Below are 25,380 nucleotides of genomic sequence, written 5' to 3'. Positions count from 1 at the left end.
TGGCCTCTAGTGTATCGTAGTATTGCGCGCTGCCCTTTGCCGCTAATCTAGCTTACGCTGACTGATCTCTGGTCGTTAGAGCTACCCGCCGCGAGGAAAAACTGTACTCTCGTCGTCGGCGGCGGCTGACGCCGCGTTACGTGAGCCGCGGTTACGTAACACAGAACTTCTGACAATGAAACAGTTGCAGCAGTATTTTGTAAATATGTAACGTTTCTTTTTTTTTCTTACTGTGTCATATGATTTCCTGTGTTTGTTTTTTGATGTGATGTTAATCAGAGTACGACATCGTTCAATCTATTATGTGTTGTCAGAATAGGTTCTTCGATGTTAAAAGTCTATTTCTCATTATAAATAGGGATTCAAATCATCTGCTTTTCAGCTATATCTTGTATTGTATTATATCTGCTCTTGTTTTGTGATCTATTTATTGCGTTTCCACTGTTTGTCGTTTTGTAAAAGCCAAGTGAAGGTTTCAGTGGCCACGTCAAGCTGCCCAGAGCAGCTTTTAGCCCTGAAAGCCTTGCAATGTAAACCGGAAAATAAACCTTGAATTGAATTGAATTGATTCCATCACGCGTTGTGGCGAAACAAAATTAAGGGGGGGGGGGTTGCGTCGAGAGTTCTTGGCGGGGCTGATCTTATACCATATATGGGCCAGCGTGAAATTGGGACGCAGGGACGTAGAGAGACACATTGAAACCCAGCGCTGTGTTCCGTGTTTCAGTGGCGACAGAAAATGAGCGGAATTTCTGAAGAGGTCGATGGAAAAGAAAAAGGACTCATAATGATTGATTGCTTAACGTGATAGTGCTAGTAAGACGAAGTTCAACAGTTTTTAACGATGCAAAAAAAAAAGAAATAGAAGAAAAGCCAAGACCAGCCAAGACTATCCAGTATTACGGCAACAAACAAGGCGGCGCGCAGCGATGTTTCATCTGAGCTCATTCCTTGGTTTTGTTGCTTCGGTTGTAGCTGTAGCGAACGAATTTTTTTTTTCTAAATACAGCGTTATAGCGTGTAAAATAAGCTTAAGTACTTTTTGTGCAGTATACATATTGTGCCTTTGAAGTCGCTGCTGGCGAGGCTACGCACTCAGCCCTTACAGTGCGTTCTTTGAACGCACTCCGACACTTTTAGCAACTGACACTCTTCCCAAGTGCACTTTATATTGCGCGCTTAACAGGGGTGTTATGCTCTAGAGTGAATGAGTACGATTTGGACAGTGAAATCGGGCATTTTTTTTTTTTTTGCTTAAATTCGGGTGCAAATCGTGTTTTCAAGCAAACGGTTCCACAATTCTAGTTTTAGCGGACAATGTTTTGTCTCACTATAAGCGCTCGTTTTCATGCGGTACATAAAATTCCGTGTTTTGCACATGGTGTTGTGAATATGGAAATAGCAGGCTGCACTGCAGAGACCTTTTATAAAACCAGATATTTGTTTTTTCTCATTTATGATGATTATTTCTCTGCGCACATTCTCATCTACTGCAAAGCAATTCTGCCTCCGTGAAACGCCAATCTTTTCTTTTTTTGTTCAGTGCGACAACATTCATTAAGCGTAAATGCGATCATTTTAAACGCAGACGAGCCTTGCAGCACGAAGCCATTAGACTGGGCGGCGCTTGACTTAGTGCTGCCGATGAGACGTCTGGTCAGCGCCCGCACTTTTCCTTTTCGCTTCCATGGCTTCGATTAGCACCCTCTTGAGTAAAACGCCCTAAAAGAAGCTCACCACTTGATTGTAAACTCCCCTCGGATGTACGCACTAATTTGCTTGCAGTGTCCTCAGCTTTGTCCACACGGAAACCAAGTTTTCTAGAAGGCTTATTTTCGGGTATAAATCGGGTTTAACCTGATCATTAAGAAATTTGCGCGGGGTGCAAAAATCTGGTTTTATCCGAAAACGAAGGGCCCAAGGGCATTGGAGGTCCTGAGGTTAGCAAATAGATGAATCCTCGGTTAAAATCTTCGCAACTTGTTTCGAAGAGGGAATTTTGCCGACCGTGAGTATTATGTTTTTTAGTGATGGAAATCTACTCCAGGGCAGCCAGAGTTGCCGTTGGGCAGATGTTAAACGGAGCCAGAGCTGAAGCCATAAGTAGACAAAAAAAGTAGTCGTGTCATGTCATCTTAGCACTGTATTTGTAGCGCAATAGAACAGAAGCGATATTATGAATGCAATTATTCTTGCTGAAAAATAAATATCATTTTAAATCAACGCAGTACACTGCATAAAGAGCATTAAGTCGGTCCATCAGTATTGACATTGCACTAGCTATAGAGTTGTGCAGGATTACTACGCTGAGCGTCTGCTGATCAGCCGTGTAGTCGGCGGTTTCCTCAAGTATAATGTTCCGCGCAAGCCGAGCTTCCAGTCGACTACACCCGCACTAGCGGGCGCATGAACGGACCGACGCTGGAAAGGCACCCACTCTCGCGCGTATACTTGCACGTCCACTCTGATCCTACACTCTGATCCTACATGTGCCCCTCGTCCGCTTTGATAGAATCCAAGTTTCGGGGCAGAGGTTGGGTGGGCTGCTTTCACCCTTGAAGCGCATTTGTTTAGTGGCCAGCAACCGCTGTAAGTCGCTATGGTGCGCATCGATTCGGGCCACGGGTTCGGGCCACTTACCCGGCCGTATCCAGATCGCTCTCAAGAGGCTCTTTAGTGTGCATCCATCTTGGGCCATGCTGAGCTGTCACAAGACCGGTTTTGTAATCGACGTATACTGCAGCGGGGCTTTAGTATTCGGGCAATTCTTTTATCCTCAATTTTGTTTGGGCAGCGTTGGTCCACGCACTTCTAAGCACTCAGCCTTGTATAGGTCGTGATTTTCATTAGTTCGTATGAACTCTTTCTCATTGCTTATTTTATCGTTCGAAAGTTATTCATCTTCCGAAAGTCAAAGTAGCGACATACGGCAACTATTTCTTGTATGGTCTCCCGCGGCTGTCACAAAGCAGAAGAAAAAGGAGCTAGGTGGAGAGGTGGGTGACAGCGTAGGGGTTTTGGTTTCTGGGGCGGCATTTCGCAGCGGTCAATTCCTACTGTACGAGCTGTCCATTCTCTCTCTCCCCCCCCCCCCCCCCTTTTTTTTTTCTGCTCGCACGCTTGTAGCTTGTACCGAGTGCGAATTAGAACCCGAAGGCGCGGCGGCGGCGGCGGCGACGACGGCGACAGCAGTGGCCACTGCGCAGTTCGACAGCTGCTCTTAGTTGAGCCGATGCCGGCCGTTGGTGGTGGTGGTGTTCGCAAAACGCGCCCTCCTTGCAAATCTTTCTCCCCCTCCTGGAAGGTCGCCAGCCGCGGGTGTTACCTTTTGGGATCGGGCGAGCCAGTCTGCGCATAACCTCGAGAGAGCATGCAGTACTCGCCGAACGTCTCAATTGAACTGCGCGTCAACCTCCTCATTTTGACCGCTGCTGGCTGCGTGGCGTGCCTGATTATACCGTTGGCAAAGCATATGGAGCGAGCAAAAGGCACGCAAAGGCGAAAAAAGAAAAACAAACTGAGCGCGCTCTTTTTTTTATTCAGAGGAAATTGCCGGTGTACGCAGTCGCTCTTATAAGCACGACCCACAGCCTACCGACGGTGACCGGACCAGCGCACCGACGGTTGTGCCTTTATAACAGTGGAATGCGCTCCCCGCTTTCGACTGGCTGCTGTAGGCTCGTAACCCCCCCCCCCCTCGCTATTGCTTCGAGGAGGGAGTTTCGGCAGCGTCACATGTGTTGCAAGTCTATTCCGTCTGTATCCGCGCTACAAGGCATAATATCGCTTTGCAATCCGACGATTTTTTTTCTTAGCCTCCATATGATTAAGAAAGCGGATTAACGCATATTGCGATGTGCTATAGTCGCGCCTCCGGTGCTTATTTATCCCCACTTCGTTTGGTCACTCGCTGCGTGCAAACAACTCTTTTTCGCGCGTCGCTGCTACGGTAAAATTTTTGCGTTTTGTATGCGCTCTGCGTTCGCCTGCCACGCGCGGCAACATTGACGGTGTGCCACGCTTGCAAAACTGCTGCACCGTGATGCTCCAGTTTCACGTGTTGACAGTTGCGTCAAAACGAAACCCGAATTCCGCGTTAAGGGCGTTAAACTACATGTGAAAGCGATTTCAACGCGATTATGCATCGAGGTTGAGGTGCGCGCTAGAGAACCGCAGGTGATCGAAAACGCCTCGTAGTCATTGCCCACGGTGCAACTTTGGACTGTTACGAAAGCAGTTGAGTTGCAAAAGGTTCTAACGTTCTGTGCTGAAGCTCTCCAAAGGTCTTTTTTTTTTTGTGCGTACAGGTGCCCGCAGAAGTTTTCTGGACATGGAAGCGCGTGCTTTGTGCCTGATCCACGGCCAGTCTGCCCAGTGCACCCCTCAGATGCGAGGAAATTCGGCTTTTGAAGCGAAAGCTTCACTATACGCTAGCTGCGGAGCATTTCTCCGGGTCGGGCGCAAGCCACATCTGCATGCGCAGTTTCCATGGCAACCGGTAGCGCCGAGCCGAGCGCACAGAGAGACGGAACGGACTAACCACGTGATTAGTCTCAGTGAATTTGGGAGTTTCACCAGAAATTCACGCACAACCCGTGCGGCAGCATGCGAGAAGCTTTCGCGTACTATTATTCTAGGTTCTACCAGGCTAGACCGTCAGCAATTTTTTTTTCGTTGTTTCAGTCTTCCGAAAACTTGTGTGTGCACCTGCACATCAGGACGCTGACAAATTCAAAGGACATTCGCATAAAGGTGCCTGTACCTCGTGTCCTCGAACTGTTGGACACCGCTCTTTCCGCACTTTCATTTGCGTTTCTCCTCTTTTGAACTCCACTCATTGATCATCAGCCGACGCATATGCCTGGATCCCTTCTCTCGGCACAGCATGAAGGGTTTCTCGCACCTTACTTTCTGGAAGTCGCTGGGTGTTTCTCTAACGGTTGTTGTGGCGGTCAACGAGAAATTGAGTCACCCCATGATAACTGCAGTTGTCCCGGCCCGGGAGGAGATTGCACTTGGGACGCGTCGGAGCCATGTGCGCGTAAACAAACACTCGAATGAGAGCCTGAGCTGCGGTAGACATTTTTGTCCTACCATCGAGTGTTCAACGTGTCATGGATCGCTGCCGTCGCACCTCACCCAGCAAGGTCTGTAAATGGCTCGCTGTGGGGAGATAACACTGTGTCCAGACAGCGCGCGCATTTCGATGTCGATTACACTGCGGCCGCGTAACTGTGCGGAGAGAAACAGCCAGATTTCCTCTTCGGGCGAGTTTGTTCGGACTGTCAGTGAACCCTCCAAGGGCATCGCGTGCCTGGATGCAAGCATTCTTCCTGCCGCGGCTGACGTCGTATTGAGCGTCCCAGGCATGGGGGAATCGCGCGATTCAGCGGAGTTCGTGACTGGCGACTTCGCCCCGCGTGGCTCCATTTGCAAACTCCCGCTTCGTCTTCGTGGCTGCGCGTGACCCGCTGACCCTTGACCCCTCTGGTTTGGCCCCCCATTACGTTGTTCTTCGTATTCTGGGTAAACTTTTTCATTGCGCTTGTGCCGTGTGACGGATCGGGAATGACTGCCGTCATCGTTGAACGACAGCTCGGCGCCATTGTTTGGGCAGCGGGCCGGCTGTCTTGGCGGCTAGCGGGCCTCCATCGTATGTCTGGAAACTCTCTAGGTCGGTCGCTGTAGTGCGCAGTCCTATGACCATCTTCTGGCCTTCAACTCGTTCTCTGTTGAGCGAAGCCACGTCTACTGAACAGGGCGTGCATAGTACGCCAGTCACCAGTACACCAGTCAGCCGTCGTGCGCGCGGGTTCAGTAGTCGTGCACGCCTGTAAGCACTGGGCGTGAATGAGGCCTCTGTTTCTGCTTGCAAAGCTGTTCCGAGCGTTGCTTCCCTGCACTGCAACATGCAGCCGGTGTTGGTGCGTTGCGAGGGTTCCTGAGTACGTGTGAGCACCCGCGCCTCGGCTGTGCGTGGCTGAGCAGACGCCGAAGCTCCTCGGGGCAAGCAGCACTCCGCTTCGGTCCCTGCTTCCCATACGCGGCACTCCCGGATTGACTCGGCCAGGGGCAATCAGCCAGATGCCATTTCCCTCTCTGCACATTACTCTTGCCTATCGCCTTTCTCCCACATACCCTGTCATCTCGCTCTTTCTGTACAGCGAGGGTTAACCCTGTGCTGCACATATGTCGACCTACGCCCTTAAGCATCGAGTTATACTGAACTGCGCGACACCATATCTAATCTCTCCGGCGACGACTCACCACTGTTTATTTGCCGTCCACTACGTGCAGATGGTTTGTCACTGACCCCGAACGCCGCTGCTTCGCTCGCACGAGCGCATCTCGCCGCCTCGTCGTCTGCTCACCGGCCATACATACCCTAGGGGGAACATTCACCATTGCACCAAGGCTGGCTCGAGGAAACCGCTCATTTCCGGTTCTCAGTCGACCTCGCTAGGCGTCGAGCATAACATGGGTGAATTGGATGTGCAGGTTACACCTCACCGCGCCCGTCATTACTCGAACAGAGTGGTTTCCGAGATGAACTGTTGCAAAGCATTGACGCAAAGACAGTCTTGCTGAGCGAGGAGTAATTGCTGCAGCGCAGGATCGCAATTAGGAGAAACAACTCAGCGATAATAACAAAGCATGTTGTCCTAACATTTAATAAGCATTCTGAGTCCGTTCACGCATCATTCTTACGCTGCAAAGTGCGCCCCTGTGTACCAGATCCGAGGCGGTGCTTCGAATGCCAGCGTTTTGGACACGGCTTGCTGCCGAGGCGTACCAAGATGTGTCACCAGCGGGGAAGATGAACGTGCACCACACCAGCTCGCACTGAATCATCCTCCAATCCTCCCGGTAACTTTGCTGCCAAAGGGCCGACGCCTTTTCGCTGGCCGCGGTAGCAAAGGGGATGTCACTTCGCCCGGTAGTGTTTAGTTTGGCTTTTCTTTTTGGAAAACATTCTGTCAAGGAAACTGATAGAGGAAAAGCATACGTCATGCAGTTTATCGCCACACTCACAAAAAAAAAAAGTTGGCTGTGGTTTAGCTCTGGTTGAACCTGGAGTGACGCGAGAGCTGGAGTGGTTCCCCCCCGCCGGTTTTCTCTGTATATATTCCGCCCGATTACCAGTTCAGTGCATCAGAGTTTGAAAGTCAAATAGATGAGCTTCCGGAACCACACCTGCTACTAGGAGATTTCAACTCCCACAACACATACTGGGGCAAATCGCGTTGGGATGTGCGAAGTCGACAAATCGAAAAGTTAATTTTGTTGTTCTGGTTCAGGCTTGTCTAACAAACATGAACCCGCTTAATATAGTTCAGCACTCAACACATACTCCAACAATAGTTTCACCCATCCTTATGTCACACCTGATCTGGAATGTGTCACAGACCAACGGGACGTGGCCCATTGGGAGAGAGGAGTCTGCATCCCTCTCGAAACTCGGCCATCGGCGAACAACACCGACATAGGAGTAAGGAAGCGTGGCGATTTCAAGGACGGTGCGGATGCGCTGTTTTTCAACATCCGAGCATGCAGGGCTAGGCCTACTCGGCGACGGCTGTCATGGAAAATGTCCTTTGCGCTCCCTCCTGCCCTCCCTTACGAGAGGAAAGCGTCCTGATCATAGGGCGGAAGAAGTGCCCTGCCGACCCGTCAGGGTCGCGGGGAGCTGCGGACAGTCGGGAGGAAATAGGCAGCGAAAGAGTTTGGGTGGTGTGTCTGCGAGCGTTGAGAGCTGAATAACCGCAGCCGAGGCACGCATTCCATCAGACAAGGCCCTCCGCCTTTGAGCCATCGCCGCATCGACATCCACCCAACCGGCGTTGTCGCGTCGGCCCCCGTATGTGGACTGTCCGCCGGACTTTGCCTTTTCTTGCCTATGTAACGTTGTCTATTCCTACCTCTACCGTTACCTCCCCTCTATCCCACTGCCGCTAAGTAAAGAGTTGGTTTTAAACCCTCCACCCTTCTGAGTTCCTTCTCGATGACCGACGCGCGTGCACCACGCACGGGCTGACCGACCTTCAATAAATTTGTCCAACGCTCGCTTTTAGGCCACGGGGAGGTTGTCAGCGCCAAATAGAGATCGTTCGGTGGAAGTTTAACGCTCGTGTTGTGTCCCTTGAATATTGTACGCTATGGATCCTCATGGAAAGCTCGTCACTTTTGGGTCTTCTTTGAGGAAGCACACCACCTCTTTTGAGTTGTGGATCAGAAATGGGACCCAATTGTAGCAGGTTCAAAAGCCCTTGTAGGAATCGAGACACCTCTCGTTGCCATGTGCCATGATCTTCCACAATTGTCCGGAAAGGGGAGCCCAGTTTATGGGTTTTAACCGAGAAAAGGGGTTTTAGCGAGAGCCGCGTGCTGTCTCTAGCCGCTTTTCCTAACTTCTCAAGGCCTGCGTCTTCACAAAGCTTTCCTGCTTGGCTTCGAATATGAGCCCCTTCGAGAATAAACTCAGTTGATAGTCTGCGCTCGGTGTCTGGTGATGTTTCGTCCGTTTTGTCGTTATAATAAATCCTTGTAGAGCACTTTGGTTTTTCCTTGGTAGTGTTGTGGTGTCATCTGGTGGCCGTTGCCCGTGGTATGAGGCAGGAGGCGTGTCTGCACATAGCCACTTTTCGGCTGCGTTTACCGTCGTGAAGCGCATAATAAAATGAGTTCATCTTCCAAAAGATAACAGCGCGAAAAACGGGGACGAAAGGGACACAGCACAGCGCTTGTCCTGTGTTTTTCGCCCTGTTATCTTTTGGAAAATGTATCACCAACGAGTTTACCATCTGGTGTGCGTAGCGCACCGTGGTGGCTCATTGGTTGTGGTGCTGGACTGCTGACCCGAAAGAGGCGGGTTCGATCCCGTCGCGGCGGTCGCATTTTGGTGGAAGCCAAATGCTAGAAGCCCGTGTACTGTGCGATGTCATGCACGTGAAAGCTAGAATAGCAGGTGGTCGAAATTATCCGGAGCCCTCCACTACGGCGTCTCTCGTATACTCTGTCGCTTTGGGACGTTAAACCCCATAAAACCAAAACCAATCATCTGGTGTGTTCTGATTAGGAAAGATCTTGTAGCCGAAGTTTTGTAGCCGAAGTTTTGTAGCCGAAGTTTTGTAGCCGAAGTTTTGTAGCCGAAGTTTTGTAGCCGAAGTCTTGCAGCCGAAGTCTTGGCTTTTTTCCTTCGCGCACTACCTCTAGTCGCCGCCTCTTCCCGAGGCACAGCTCCGAAGACGGGCCTAGCTTCGCCCCCTCTTTCTGCCCGCGGTACTGCGATAAGTATAAAAGGAGAAACTGCCACCACGGGCGTGCCCGCATCCATTAGGCCCGTGTCATCGTTCCCTCTAGCGCTGTGCTGTCATTTTCCTTGTTTGTATTCGAAAGGCGGCGCCAGATTAAATACCCTCTAAAGGGGGACAGCGCGGCGAAAATGTCCACAAGCGGCGGAGCTCAAGGGAGCTGTGAAAAGGGGGTTGTCACATGTAATGAAGCTGTTACCGGTCTAACTCGGCTCCCGTGAATGAACAAAGCGCGTGGTCTCCCGCAGCGACGTTGCGCGACGACACCGCTTGGAAGTGCGCCTCTGTCGAGATGATAAACGCCCTTCGGAATTCCTGGCGCGATCGCTATGCGCCTTCTCGCGTGGGCGTGCCCTTATCGCGCGTTTGTTTTTCGCGCACTCCGCGCGTCACCTTGCAGGCAGGCTTGCTCGCATTTGGGTCATGCGCAGTCATTGCGCTGCTGCGTCTTTTATGCATTCGCACTTAACTGCTACGTGTGGCTTTCAAGTGTTAAACTATGCTACCTGAAGCATGAGTTCAACTCTTCGTCTGTACCTTTGGCTTCTTTCAGTGCTGTGCTGCCTGTCTTCCGTCGCCGGCCTGCTGTCATGCTCTAGGATCTAGGATACTCATGGCAACCTGTCTTCAGCGGCTATCCTATGTGAGTAAGGTATACTTTGTCTTTCGGTGCCGTCATCGGCTGCCCCTGATGGCTGCCGCCTCATTCATGCTCTATAAAGACACTCCGCGTGCATTGCGTGTGAGCACTTCGTACCGTATTGTTGTCAAAGCCATACTGCAGCTGCAGCGCCGGTAGACCAGTTTGAATTCACTATAGCTGCACGGACCGTCCAGAAGCGAACGCATTTGCGCGCTCGGTGCAAATATAGCTCCTGGCAGGCCGCAGCCTGTTTACGCAAGCCGCGAACAGCTGATTCTGTCGGGCACCGTCCCTCGCATTGTCCCGTAGGTAGGTTGCGCAGGGGCTGGTCCCAGAGCTTCTGCTTCGCCGACAGCACGGCGCTGTGGCAGCCCATCGGCGCGTCGCTGGTTCTGCCATATGTGCATCCTCACCCCTTTACCTTTATTGTGCCGCCTTTGTTTTGCCGGAGTTACGAAAGTGGGCGGATGAACGGAACGTGTGCGGTCGACGCTGATGGCTCTGTCGCCTATAGGGGGAGCTTTTCGCCTGCCCGGCGGCGAGCCTCCTCTTGATCGAGTCGCGCACGACACCTCGCTCGTTCGGCACGACACGCAGCACAGGAAGCTGCATGGACGCCTACACAGTCGCCGCCCCGAGCTGCCTCCACCCGTACCTTTTCTACGATCCACGCCCACCCCAGCGCGTAGACGTCGGCGCCGCTCGCGCGCGTGCGCTCGTTGCTTGTGATGAGGGTTTGTAGCAGCAGGCCCTGCGGCGACAGCTGCTGCTCGATAGAGACGCCTGCCGATGGCGTGATGAGTGCGCGGTGCACTCCGCTAGCACCCCCCCCCCCCCCCCACCCCCCCCCCCCCCCCGTCGCATGTGCCACCTCCCCCATTCCCTCACACACCGCCCGCTTTCGAGGATAGATGGCCTGGTCTCGATCGTTGCACGATTCCTGTTGGCGCTCGCCGCGCGATAGTGGCGTTGGCATATTTTGGGCTCCCTCTCGTGACTAGTCTCTCGTGTCTCTCCTCCTCATCCTCCACCTCCTTCCATCTTATTTTGTGCCCGGGATGAACACGGACACGCTTTGGTATTCAAGAGCATTGTTTCCAAGGCTGATTTGTGGCAGTGGTAGTTTTTTCTTTTGTGCTTATATTCTGTGCAGTTTTCTTGCATTTTTTTTTAAATGGACTGAAACGTCACTTCCGTTGTATTCAGTGGTGGATCTCACTGGGAGCTCAGTAATGCTGTCACCTGGATCCATTAACCATCTAGGCCGGTAACCTTAAACGGTTAAATACATCCAGGAACCTTAAAAACGTGCTACATGATGTGCTTGCATCATAGAGGAAGGACAACTTGAGAGATACACCTTGAGAGAAAAGTGTGGAGGAAATCACGTGGTTTTTTCTCGATCGACACATCACCTTGTCCAGGGCCACCATAGCAACGGCGTCATAGTTGCTGTTTATGATCTCGGCAGCAGCGGTAGGCTGCGGCATACCATGGCAGGTACAGCGTAGGCGTGCATTCACTAACAGCTCGAGTTTGTTTTTGGTCGTGCCCACAAGCTGACGTTCGCTCACGTCTCAAGGTTGAATTGTGTCAAAACTCGTTGTTTTTTACACGGATTTGAACGTGCTTGGCATCAACGATCGCACAGGTGTTTCATATCGGCGCCGTCGGGAGATTTCTACTGTTGCTGAGGGGTATTCGTGCTGTGCGTTCACTAGTGATTCAATACGGCGTGTGCTACAAAGCGGTCGTGAGCGTACTGTGCGAATGTTTTGTGCCTTGTGCATGCAGTGTACGTGTGGGTGCTTGTCCTTGTGTGCACGTCATTCGCGTTCCCGTTTTCATCGGCAATGAAACCTCATTGCTACTTCTGCGTGTTCTTGCAATGCTCCAGCAAACTGCCATTTTTGTTTTTCGGCGATTGTGCCAGTGTGAACGCAGAGGGACATGACACTGGTGAAGATCGATATTGTAAAGGAAGCAGCTGCGCTCGCTTTGTTCTTAGCACACAAACTTGCTTTACAGCTGCGTGCCGGTTTGAAGTGTGTAACGTTTGAAGTTAGCAAGCTGTTTGCCTCTGGGACTTGCCAGGCTCAAGAGTATTGGTTCATATTCTGGTCAAGCCTGTATTTTTGTTCGCGCGCTATCGTTAGTTTCTTGTAGCAGCTTTTTGCAGTTGCTTTTCTGGCTGAAGTCATGCTCAAGAAGCGCAAAAAAGGCGAAACATTTTCGCACTCTACGAGAGCAAAAATGTTTAAACTGTCCAAATAGCTAGGTTCTGGATTTCATTTAGCACCCTTCATGTATTTTGTGTACATTATTGTTCTGCGCTTTCGTAGTGTAATAAAGCTATAACTGTATATGGAGGCTTTTATCACATGTGTTTATTGAGCCTATGGCCTGTGATAGTGTTATTTGTGAATAAAAAGTACTTTCTGAAAAGAGAGTATTGAATATACTCTCAATGTGGTTCCCTGAGGTTATGTTGAAGAAACTTAATTCGAAGCGTCCATTAGGCACAATAAATTGACTTTTATTGTCTGTATCCTGGATCACAATTGAAGTGTGCTACCACGCAGGGACATTGCAAATAGTATTTCACCAAGTAGAGATAATTGGTTTGGAAAGCTGCACGACACTGTGAACCTTATGCTGCAGGCCAAAGATACTAGCTATGGTCTTGCATATTATGCACCCAACTAGATGTGTGGGAGTGCTACAGGGGTGGATCATGGGGTCATTTTTGGAGGGCTGGTCCCATTAGAAACATGCAATTCTTGAACTTTTTTCGTTAAAAAAAAACTGAGTTCAGCATGGTTTTCCTAAGTAAAGTTTCAGGCTTTGGTGGGGAGGGACAAACCCCCTCCCATAAATCCTCAGTACAAACATGTTGCGAGGCAAGTTGATGCATGGTTCTTAGAAAAAAATAAACCACCGAACAGGACAGCTCAAAAGAAGAGACGACGAGGCAGAAGCAGCTGAAAATGTAGCCATGAGGGGTTTGGAAGTGAGGTGAAGGAATAACAGGGGCGTGCTGTCCTATTTGGTGCTTTTTTTTCTACAAACCATAAATCCTCCCCTGCAGTGCTGCTATAGGCACTGTCAGTCCTCTTTTTGTCACCTCAGTGATTGGCGCTTGGAGTTGCTAATCAAAATTTACTGTTGGCACGGCCACCGTTATGAACTCGTTATGAGCTTAACTTTGGCATTCCGGGTCAAGAACTAAAACTTTCTAGCATATTTGCCCATTGTCAGTGTTGTATCAGAAAGAAGTTGTGGTGCATCCACCCACACGAACACATGCTATGACGCTAAATACAGTACTTTGCATGGCCAGCTGCCCAAACACATGCAATGAAGACGGATTTCAGCATTCAGCATCAAGGGCAGCATTAAATGGCAGGTTGAACACTAAGCTGGGGTGTGACCACGCATGGCAACATTTTCTTTACTCATCCAGAAGCAGACATGAGCACACTCATTCGGCATAAAACTAAGAAGGTTGTACCAGAGAGCATGATTAAAGTGTGGCCAGTATGTGGGCCACTTTTACGCGAGCATAGCATGCAAACAACCAGACATTAAAAACCTTGCTCAGGGATCTCATGCATGAAGCTCTGAATTCATTCTAGCTATAAACTCAAACATCATTATGTTCAAAAAATGAGTGTTGCAGAGTGCCAATTAAATATGTGCCAGCAAGCTGGCCACTGGAAGCTTCCAGAGTAGCCATGTGTGACAACTTTTCCGGAAGCTCCAGTTTAAAAGCAGTATGCACTGCATTAAGGTGGGATGGTTTGGTTTGGAAGCATCGTGAAAAACACAGCTCGGACCAGGAAACACAGCGAAAACAAAGGAACGAAAGATGATACATGGTGCAGCGTAACAAATAGTTCTATTTCGGTGGTGCCATGTGTAGCAGTTTATATCAGAAAAAGGGAGAACACAAACAAGCATGCTCTGCAAAGTGTATGCCAGATTTGGTTTTCTTTTCTTCTGCTATATTTTGGCAGCAACTGCGTTATTACGCACAATTTCACTGAACTAAACTTTTGTGCCCTTCACCTCATCTGGTGAAATTAACCTTGTAGCCCTGCGATTAGCGCGCGACTACGATATGGACTGGATGCAAGTATACCAGTATATGTCACCAAGTGCAGCCTGCATGGACCCCAGGGAAGCATACCTCCACTGTCACAAAATGACGCAGGCAAAAGCCGCAAAAGACACTGCGTACCATGGTGGGCCACCGCAATAAGTGAAAGTGCAAGTTCCTTACCGCAGTTGCGATAAGCACCTTCACTGAATACTACTTGATTATGACCAAGGCCGGACTGTTTCGTTCGAACAAAAGAGCGGGGATGATGCGGAGACGACACAGACCAGAGTAATAACTGCAAGCAGTCAAATGTCTCACACAAATATTTCCGTAGTCTCCCGTACAGAAACATTGGCCAGAAACCAAGCGTCACTCGCCCTGGCTTCTCTTTAGGCCGGCTCCTTCGCTGGGTTTGAAATGCACACGCAATCATGCTGCGGAGTAAACGAGTGCACCTGGACAACATAGCACTGAGCTAGTTTCTGGCTCCACAAAATGTCACGTGATGGCCTCTCTAAATTCTCCTTCCTCCATGGCTTGCATCATCCACGAATGTAGTGGAGAAAATTATGAAGGCTGACCAGTAGGACAAAGGCCCTTAAGAGTTTCTTGCAGTGCTTCCAGTTTGCAATGAAGTCCTTCTTAATTTGGCGTGAAGAGGAGTCCTGTTTTTTGAGAGAGTTGGATCTTAACTCATCCTCATTTTCACGCTGTCGTCAGCGTCCGCACCTCCACCTGGCTCAGTTGGCAGGTAGCATAGGGAAAAGGGAAATCCCCTCCACATTTAGGCGAGAAGCGGGTGAGGTAAAATGGGAGAGTGAAGAGGGAGAGGGTTAGCTGTGCCACCTGCCTCGGGTGGCAGGATTCAAACATTGGGGAAGGGAACAGATCTCTCCACTGTGACGGGTGGCCTAGTGGCTTGGGCATCCACTTCGGCTGCAGGAAGTGATTGCTTCAAAACCCACCGCCAAACAAGGATGGGTACAGAACATATCTGACAATTTCTTTGCTGTCATATCACAGTTAATGCTCACATTTACGTTGTCCACTCGTAACCATCCTGTGAGTTTTTTCAAAATCACTTTAGATGGACCTGCAAGGCATAAGGTTAACAGTGTAGGATCATCTGAAAATAGGAAATGACTGGTTCGATGCATGAAGCACAGCTGGGTAACATTTTTGGTAACAAAGTGGGTAACATTTTTGATTTGGTTTTGGTTTTATGAGGTTTAATGTTCCAAAGCAGCTCAGGCTGTGAGGTATACAATCGTAGAGGGCTCTGGATATATTCGATCACTTGGGGTTCTTGAACGTGCTCTGACATTGCACATTGCACGGGCCTCTAGCATTTCGCCGTGGCCGGGATCGATCTCTTGTTCTATGGATCAGTAGCTGAGCACCATAGCGGCTTAGCTGCTGCGGCGACTTATGTCTTAACAAGTGTAAGGCAACATTTATAATTGCACTAGCTAAGTCAGCTGTTTGATCCCTGCACAGTGATTTGGTGTTTACAGCTGCTTAGAAAGTAAGTCCCTGTGAATGCTCCTGCAAGTTCTTGACGCTTAAGAAGTGTGTAGTCCGTTATAATTTGTGGCCTCTGTTGAAACAAGGCACATTTTTTTGCGAGTAGTCTGTGCAAAAGCGCTCACTTCACAATGCTGTCTGATAGTGTGCTTGGAGCTTCTTTCCTTTGTTGCCTTCAGTTGACACTGAGCCTTATCAGGATATCCGTCTTCTCTTGCGCTGCAGCAGATAAAAAAGAAATGCAGGTCTAGGCTTCCGATAAGCCATTGTGGGCTTTAGCTGGAGAATTCTTGGCATTACTCTGTCTGATAGGGAACGTCAATGGTAACACACGTCACAAGGCAGGGTGTTGGTGTCTGTCTCTGGAGTGGTAAGCTCCGTTTGTGCAAAAAGGGGCGGCCTATGGACGCATCATAAGGTGCAAGTCTCATTGGTTTTCAGGTGAATGTGTTTTTGAATGCCTGACTTCTTCAAAGCCTCATGTTCATTTGCCCTCATTTCTGCATTCTTAGCATATTATCTATCTAGGTTGCGAAGCTGTGCTGTGCTTGGTCTCGGTTTTCTATTTTCTTCTGTTCTCTGGAAGGCATCTCACCTTTGACTTCAGTGGATGTCAACATAGTGAGCTTTTCTCAAACTTGTCAGTAATATTTTGAATGTCATTTTAGGTGCCCATGTTACTGTGGTGTTAAGTTTCTGTATATGGTTCAGTTCTGTCTTTGCTGTTAGTGTACGTCAACATTGATATGTTTGTTTCTTAAATTATTCTGCCTTCAGAGCTTCTCATGTTATGGTACAGCATGTGCATGCCGCTGCTAATGTGGTATATGCAGGCATTATATCCAGATTTTTATAAGTAGAGGTACTGTACTAATCCTGCACTCATGCATTAGTTTTGTTACAATATAATCGTTTTTTCTTCAGTGGGGTGTTTGCTTATCTGGCTTCCTTGGTTTGTCTAGAAGTTCAGGGCTTTTACGCTCAAGTGTGTGTTTTGTGACATTGTGCTCTTCACTTTTTTTTTTCTTTTTCTTTTTTCAGAGCTGACTCTCTAGCAAGGGGCTGACAAAGCAGATGTTGGCAGCGCTTCCACTGGGTCATTGTCGTGAAGTTTAAGAACTGGTGAGAACAGCATTCCTGACTGCATCACTTAACATGTGTGTTGTGTTTTTTTGTTTGCCCAGTAATGATAGGTAATGTTTTTTGAGAAACGTCGTCTTCGTGCGGAAAAAAAATTACTTATTGAACTTGGTAAAAAAAATCTCTGCACTAAGTAAGAGAAAATGCGTGTTATTGAAAGCCTAGAGTAAATTTTACAAATCTTATTTGCACAAGACTTTTGCCGAATTTCATTTTTCTTTATCGAGCCGCCGCGGTGGCTCAGCGGTTATGGTGCTCGGCTGCTGACCCGAAAGACGCGGGTTCGATCCCGGCCGCGGTGGCTAGAATTTCTTTGGAGGAGAAATTCTAGAGGCCCGTGTACTGTGCGATGTCAGTGCACGTTAAAGAACCCCAGGTGGTCGAAATTTCCGGAGCCCTCCACTACGGCGTCTCTCATAGCCTTAGTCGCTTTGGGACGTTAAACCCCATAAAACCAAACCATTTTTCTTTATCACTTTCATTATGTTTGAACAGCACCTTTTACATCTTCACAATAAAATTTGTTTTTCTGCTCTCTAAGCTTTTGTGCAGATATTCTTTCATGCTCAAACTTTTCAATGAGGCTAGTTTATCTTGCAGTGTGGGTTTGTGAATATCTTTCAGTAGCTTTTAGAGTGATAGCAACATGCTTTGAAGACACTTTAGTGGTTAAAAAAGTGCAAATATGGGTAAATACGAGATTACCTTCATACTAAATGGGGGTTCACTTCATTCTAAATTGCTGTATTTTGAGAATTCAGCATTTCATTGTGTGTGTGCGTGGCTATGTGCACAGTTTCTTAAGTGTGGTCTTAAGTATCATGCTTCTGCTAGAATGGTGATAGTCTTCTTGCCAATACTGAAATCTTTGGCTGTATGTGGCTGGAGTAGCCAGATGAACAAAGCCGGGGCACACAGCCAGTTCTGTGATATTCTAGCACAAATTGTTGAACTACAGTACAAGGGAACGACTACAATCAATACAGTTTTGTATTTCTGTGTTCCCTAAAGTTATAGATTGCTGCTTTCTAGGATTGTTGTCTTTGAGCCACACTGATTTGCTCACATCACTGAACAGTTGTCCTTTTTAGTCTGCTAGTGGTTCCCGGCTTGATATCTGCACAATGGCAATTTTTCCTTTAAGGACAAAATTTTTGGGACTATTGTGCAGGTTTCATTCATAGTTACACTGGCGGGTGTTAAGCATGTCGTTCTTTTTTAAAGTCTGGCCTACCATCGGGACTTTTTAAAACTTGGGCTTGGACTTGGTTGAGCATAACGAAATTCCACAAGATAGCTTAAAGAACAACACACCAAAGAAGCACTTAAGACGCTGTGGGGGGGTACAGCGCAAGCAAGACGAAGGACGATGCAAGAAGACACACAGACGAGCGCTGTGTCTTCTTGCTTCGTCCTTCGTCTTGTTCGCGCTGTACCCCCCCATGATGTATTATTACAAACTCACCCAGCTATCCATCCTTCTTCAAGGCACTTAAGACTCACAGGAGCCGTATGTTTTATCAGTGCCTGTATGTTTTAAGTGCTTTGTGCTGCCTCCTGGAATTTGAGTACCATTGAGAAACTGCGAAGCAAACCGTACACAGCTGTGGAGTGTCTCAAATAGATTGCAACCTTTAATCGCAGTGGTACTTCAAGTTTGCATCTCAATCACATACGTGCGCAGGGGACGGTGGTCAGCATGTCGCAGCACAGTGACGAGGCTCTGCTGGTGGCGGGCAGTGACAGCTTCTGGGAGCCTGGCAACTACAAGCGCACCAGCAAGCGCACCGAGGATGGCCACCGGCTGTGCAGTGAGCTGATCCAGCTGGTGCAGGAGCGGTCGGAGGTGGAGAAGGCGTACGCCAAGGGCCTGCGCGCCTGGTCCCGCAAGTGGGCCGAACAGATTGACAAGGGCCCCGAGTATGGCACCACTGAGGCCGCCTGGAAGGGGGCTCTGCTCGAGGCAGACCGCACCTCTGAGATGCACCTGCGCGTCCGCGACCGGCTGCTCAACGAAGTCGTCCCACAGGTCTGTTCCTTCCTCTCGTCCGTCACGTGCTGCTTGCCCTGACACTTTCTTTGTATGAGCGATTAATGTGCAGTAAGCAAGCAGGAAACACGAGTGACAGGATCATCATCATCATCATGATGATGAGCTGCAGCAGTGGCTCAGTGGTTATGGTGCTCGGCTGCTGACCCAAAAGACGCGGGTTCGACCCCGGCCACGGCGGCAGAATTTCTTTGGAGGAGAAATTCTAGAGGCCCGTGTACTGTGCGATGTCAGTGCACGTTAAATAACTCCAGGTGGTCGAAATTTCCGGAGCCCTTCACTACGGCGTCTCTCATAGCCTGAGTCGCTTTGGGATGTTAAACCCCATAAACCAACCAATCATCATGGTGATGAATCAACTGGCAAGTGGAAGACAGCGTAATGTTGAAAATAAAATGCGCAGCTGTTGTTTGCCAGCAGTGCATCACCATTTTCTTTAATAGCATTGCGTGTAGTTTGCCGTGCCATCAGATGTAGTAATGTTAGTGTGACAATTGAGCATTGTTTACTGAGCCAAGTTTTTGCAAAAAAGAAGCAATCTAACTGTTCATAAGGAGTAGCGCTTAAGGTCATTTTCTTGGAGACGCTCATAATTGGTGTTCCCTTATCGTTCTGTCATTCCACTTGTTGCTCCTGTCAAGAGCTCTCTGCTGTCTAACCTTTGGCCTCGCTCCCAATTTTGCCAGGGTGCGTGGTGCCCAAGGACATGCCGGTTGTAAAACTTGCACATGGTGTCATTTAATACTTCCGCGAGCATGGCATATAGTAGAACAGGAGAGCTAAATATATGAAGAAGCAGTAAGAAAATAACAATGTATTTGTGTGCGTGGGAGCATATCAGAAGTGTTGGTTGCGTTGCACTTGTCCACGGAGCCTTTCACATGGGGGGTAGCCAACCAGCAGATGCAGACTTTTTGCTGTTCTGAGCTGAGAGGGATTTCTTGCACGCAGCGTTGTGGAGGACAGCTTTTTAAGCACACAGTGGCAGTGCAGTGTGCCTGAGAAAACAGAATTGCAAATGGGCATCTTTTCTCTTTTTCTTTTTTCACTATAAATTTTTGGCCAGGCAGTTTGACCAATTACTTCAGTTTACTGTCTTGTTGTAGCTTGTGCATGGTTCCAGCTCATAAGAAAATCAATAGTGAATGGTCCAATATGGTATCACGAATTTTTCAAGTGAGAGCAACAGTTCTGTGCATGGTACACATGTTGCTCTAATGGGTAACGAGGTGCTGGCACCATGCCTGGTTTTGTCATAATCAATCAGGCTGTCGCCTAATGTGTGGTGTGGCAGGCATATCATATTGAAAGTCCTACACCATAAATTGCCACCTGTGTGCTCATCTTGAATGTGTGCTTCATAGAAGAACCTTGCTGGCTAGCAATATTTGTGGTGGTTGAGAATTTTGCACAGTAGCTTCCACTGCCCACATTTATTTTTGTGTGTGGCTGTGGTTATGTAATGGTTGGGTGATTGGGAATACATTCTTTAGAGCCCATTCATTTGTTCTCATCTGGCTTTGAACCAGTGTTAGTGCTTGGGCTTTATGCGCCCTCTTCTCGGAATGGTTGGAACCTTCAGTGGTACTCTGTTTCATGTGTCACAAGAGGGTTCATATACTGCTAAGAGCACCATGGTTGTTGTGGAGCCTTTCACTGTCCCCTTGCAGTACAGGCTGCTTCTTTTCTTGCAGGTGAAAAGTTGGCAGAAAGAGAACTTTCACCGGTCTATGATGCAACTGCGGGAGCGGCGGGAGCTCGACGAGGCCTTCAAGAAGGCCCAGAAGCCCTGGGCAAAGCTGCTGGACCGAGTGAACAAGGCGCGAAGTGACTATCACACTGCCTGCAAAGGGGAGCGCTCCGCCACCAACCAGGAGCGCAATGCCAGCGCCGACAGCTCTCTCTCGCCCGACCAGGTGAGGCAGCCCCACCAACTTTGAAACCTGGTGGTGGTGGTGGAGTAACTTGGCCAAGTCAGATCACCTTTTTCTTTTTTTTTTTCTAAGAAGGAAGGAGGCGACAGTAAAAAGCCATATACAAATGCAGCTTGACGAGGCTCCGACTTTTTCTAAGTACAGTTTGACAAGCAGGCAGGATCAAGGTCCAGTAATTTGAAGAACGTAAATTTATTGAGGTGAAGTAAAGCAAACGAGAGAGATGCAGTCCATCATTCACCACCCCAATGCAAGAATTTTTTAGCTAGCTTCATTAACACTCAAGGTATGGGTGATTAAAAATGACACTCCTCCTCTCCCTCCTCAACTCATACACACCGGGCTCCAGCAAAAAATAAAGCAGCTCTGGGCCTGCACCCCGCTCGGCCCCACCCATGAATACATCATCTGCTGATGTTCGGTTTGCGACTTCTGGTTGGCGCACCCCATTATTCCACACATGGGTCTTCGCCTTCCTGGCTTTCCCGTGCGCACGCCGGATTCTTTTTCGTCTGCTGTTGTCAGTAATAATGGATCTGGCTGGCTCGCACTTGCCTGAGGGGTTTGCACAGCAACACGAGCAGATGACTTTCACGGCTACCGGAAGTGTGCCAGTGACGTCGTGACTGCCACGGCTCCAGTGAAGGGCATTATGTGGTGGCCTGCCAACTTCTCCAGAGTCGTGACCGCTTTCTCTTGGATGAGTAGTTCCAAAATCAGTCACTACGAGCACACCAATCGGCCCGCGAACTTTAAAAAACACTGTTTTTTAAAATTTATAATAAATCCCTTTCTCCGTTCTGAGGACTCATGCTTTGTGCGAATGCTGTGTAGCATCCTAAACATTGAAAACACTTACTAGCGATTTTGAATTCATTGCATAGTCCCTTTAAGAGAGCAAGAAAATACACACTATGACATATAAAGTACTTGCAAGTTCAGGGCGCAAAATCAAAAGGACACACAGCATAAAAAGTGTAAGGTGTGACCAAGAACAACAAAAAACTTGTCCAAGATGGAAGTCGTGGTGCATCATAGAAAGAAAACGTGCGTGAATTGCCTGTTTTAACACACCTTTGGGATTGAGATCGATTAGCAGGAGATTGTTAGCATAGTATTGGTCTTATAGCAATAAAAAACCAAACAGAAGAATAAGGTGACACCTGCTGCAGGAATCATTACCTGTTGTCCTAAGTATGTGATCTGCGATGAGTGGAAATAAAAAGGACAGGCGGGGCGATAGGAAGGCCAAACAAAGATGGGGATTGGTAGTAAGGAAGGATGGGAGAAAAACTATATGTAGCCGTGCATAAAAAGCCACTTGCGCACATTCACACAGCTACACCACTTGCACACAGGTGTCCTGTCACCATTCCTTACTACGTGCCAGCAGTCCGTTCGAATCTATGTACAAACAGTACACATTGTACACAAGCCATGTGTGTGTTGTGTTTAATCTCATGATGATGATGATGATAGTGAATTTCTATGGTGCAAGGGCATCTGCGGCTAAAGAGCGCCATGGCGCAAGGCATTTTCGTTTGCTCAAGACCCATTTCCTAAGTATTTCACCCTGATCAAGCCGAGCACCAGGCCAGGGGAAGCTTGTACCCATTGTATCACCGGTGGGCACCCGGTGACAAAGGGGATCGAACCCCGCACCTCCCGCATGCGAGGCGGATACTCAGTCAATAGGCTATCGCTGCGGTCATGTGTTCAATCACAGTAAATGAGGCGCATTGCTCACTGTTCATTGACAGCCGGGATGGGTCAAACACAATAAATCTCTGAGCGCATTAGTAAATTCAAGCGGTGCTGCTACGAAACTGATTGAACATGGGGCTAAAATCACTGCACTCAATACTTATTTGCTGTGAAATCAGCCCAGAACAATGCCAGATTGGGCTAGATAGTGCACAGATGTTTTCAGAAATCAGATTTGGTAGCTTTTGACATGCTGACATGGGGGGTCATGGCATCCTTTCTCTGCTGTACTATGTCACTTTGTGACCTCATTGTAGTTGGCTCCGTTAAGGTTCTTCCAGTTGAGGTCACACCGGTATCACTGACCCAACTCTATGACCTCGATGGGAATTGTTCGAGTGTATGAGAACAAAATTCAGCTAAAAAGTCTTCTATTTGAATTTCATTCATTTGAAGCATTTGAATAGTTTTCTGCTAGTTCTTACGCTTCCCTGTGACGACTCGATCGCACTGGTTGCTGCTGCAGGTCAAAAAGCTTCAGGACCGGGTGGCCAAGTGCAAAGAGGAAGTGCAGCGCACTCGGGAACGCTACGAAGCGGCCCTGCAGGAGATCAACGACTACAATGCCAAATACATGGAGGACATGACCGTGGTGTTTGAAAAGTGCCAGGAGTTTGAGCAGCGGCGTCTGCAGTTCTTCAAGGAGATGCTGTTCGCCATCCACGGCTGCCTCAACATCTCTGTGGATCCCGAGTGAGCAGCACTTGGAAGGGCGATGAAATGTTCAGATCAGACAGTGCTGAACAAGTTCTGTCGAACGAATGCAGACTACATAGCCATAGCCTAATTCAACCCTGGGCCACAAAAGTGCCTGAGGAGTAGTGGAGTCTAAGCAGCGGCTAATGGATTGGAAGCTCAGTGCCTCTGACTGAACCATGAGGTAGCTCCTATGAGAGTATTTCAGTAGTGTCGAATGAATCTGTTAAATTCCTCTGCATTGTTCCACTTCGAGATTGCGTGAAATCCGCAGTAGCTGGCAATCACCCACCAGTGCTTTGGGGAATGTGGGTTCTGAATTATGGGGTCCTCGCAGAGCTTTCAAATTTGACTCGAATACCCACAAAGACCACCTCTACAGATCTGTTGACACAGAATATGCCCACCGAAATCATTTCAGGGTCCCTTAAATATTTGGCATATTGCTTGAGTGTTCTACACCTTATAAGTTAAGTTGAGTGTGCATGCAGGTGGGGTTTCAAAAAAAAAAAAAGAAACAACCTTAACAGAAGGAGAGGAGGAATAACCGCGAACTTGACAGGACTGAAGAACGAGAAGAGGACAGGACGAGCGGTTCTCGTTCTTCAGTCCTGTCAAGTTCGCGGTTATTCCTCCTCTCCAACATGTCAGACCAACTGGCCCAAAGCTTCCCCTTGTTGAACCTTAACAGAAAACTGTTAACTTATAATAGCGGAAAGCATTGTAATTTTTCTTTATACAACTGACTGCTGATAATCTAAACCTGCAGGGTGTATAGCTGGCAATATACAGTATATATTGCACATTATCACCTTTGTGGAGTTTTTTGTTTTTGTTTTTCAGGACGTGGTCATGGAATCTTTGTGTAATTTGCATACTACCTTTTTGTAGCCTTAAAAAAAGTGCGCACATTACGCAAGTACTAAATACGGCACACTTGATATTGATGATGCCATGGCATCAGTTGAAAGAAATGGGTGGTTCAAACTAGGCAAGCATGAATTTACAATTCCAGTGTAGTGAACCATAATCCTTAGTAAGGCACTGTTACAAAATTTCTCATAAATCTAGGACAATATCCAATGTTGAGATTGGCAACACATATTACTCACTGTAATAAGGGAGTAATTACTCATTGGCATCCACCCGAGCGCAGCCATACGGCTACAAAGGAAAGCTATACAGCTTTCTCAGAAACTTTGCAGTTAAAGAAAAATTCGTCCTAGTCCGGGGTTCGAACCCAGGACCACCGCTTCACCGGAGCAGTCGCTCTACCAACTGAGCTAACCGGACGGCAAGCTTATGGTAGGGCGAGAGCGAATGAGTAATTACTCCCTTATTACAAATTTACTCCACCTTGGGGGATTCCCCTAAAAGATTTGACCAACACTGCTCCCACTTCGAGTTATTGATCAATTCGCTCTCGCCCTACCATAAGCTTGCCGTCCAGGTTAGCTCAGTTGGTAGAGCGACTGCTCCGGTGTAGCGGTGGTCCCGGGTTCGAACCCCGGACCAGGACGAATTTTTCTTTAACTGCGAAGTTTCTGAGAAAGCTGTATAGCTTTCCTTTGTAGCCGTATGGCTGCGCTCGGGTGGATGCCAATGAGTAATTACTCCCTTATTACAAATTAACTCCACCTTGGGGGATTCCCCTAAAAGATTTGACCAATATTACTCATTGCGGGGCAGTATTTTTAGTAATTATCTAGAGGAGCACGATATCATTTTCAAATACCAGCACGGTTTTCGCAGGGGTTATTCATGCGACACACAACTCGCTGGATTTACTAACGACATATTTTCCGCAGTAGACGCTGGCTTACAGGTTGACGCAGTATTTTTAGACTATTCTAAAGCTTTTGATCGCGTTCCCCATCACAGGCTCCTAACCAAATTGACAAACTTAAATCTCCATCCCAACGTTATTTCATGGATAAAACAATTCCTCGATAACAGAAAACAATTCACCTCTGTCAACGGCTTTAACTCGTCTTCTGTCCCCGTAACATCTGGAGTCCCCCAGGGAAGTGTACTTGGCCCTCTGCTTTTAGAGCGCAGCTTTTTGGCGTCCGTTCCTGGGTTTCGCGTCGTCGTCGGCCTCGTAACCAGCTCCGCCCCCCTTTCATCCCCCCAGCGCTAGCAGCGACCGACTGATACCGCTGGATGCCGCTGACGCCGCTAGAGAGTCAAGATAACGTGACTGCATAGAACACCGG

At 48.4% G+C, this 25,380-nt stretch overlaps 1 protein-coding gene across 6 annotated transcripts in view; it reads left to right on the top strand.

Annotated features, from left to right (window-relative positions):
* The window catches only part of Synd (protein kinase C and casein kinase substrate in neurons protein Synd), a 117,548-nt gene that overhangs the window by 73,997 nt on the left and 18,171 nt on the right, over positions 1-25,380 (top strand). For 3 of the 6 annotated variants that reach the window (XM_089565922.1, XM_089565924.1, XM_089565923.1), the window contains exons 2-6: positions 9,865-9,954; positions 16,622-16,702; positions 18,405-18,749; positions 20,465-20,686; positions 22,935-23,161. In XM_089565922.1, coding sequence (XP_089422048.1) covers positions 18,420-18,749; positions 20,465-20,686; positions 22,935-23,161 — 779 coding nt within the window. In that variant the 5' untranslated portion in view covers positions 9,865-9,954; positions 16,622-16,702; positions 18,405-18,419. Of the gene's footprint in view, positions 1-9,673; positions 9,955-15,890; positions 16,022-16,621; positions 16,703-18,404; positions 18,750-20,464; positions 20,687-22,934; positions 23,162-25,380 lie in introns of those variants that run through there. The other 3 variants (XM_089565926.1, XM_089565927.1, XM_089565925.1) reach the window with 3 other exon arrangements.

The sequence above is a fragment of the Amblyomma mixtum genome, chromosome 1, assembly GCF_055824585.1.
Source record: "Amblyomma mixtum isolate Tamu chromosome 1, ASM5582458v1, whole genome shotgun sequence".
NCBI lineage: Eukaryota > Metazoa > Arthropoda > Arachnida > Ixodida > Ixodidae > Amblyomma > Amblyomma mixtum.
The sequence above is the reverse complement of the archived record's forward strand: the minus strand, read 5'-3'. Positions and strand labels throughout refer to the sequence as shown.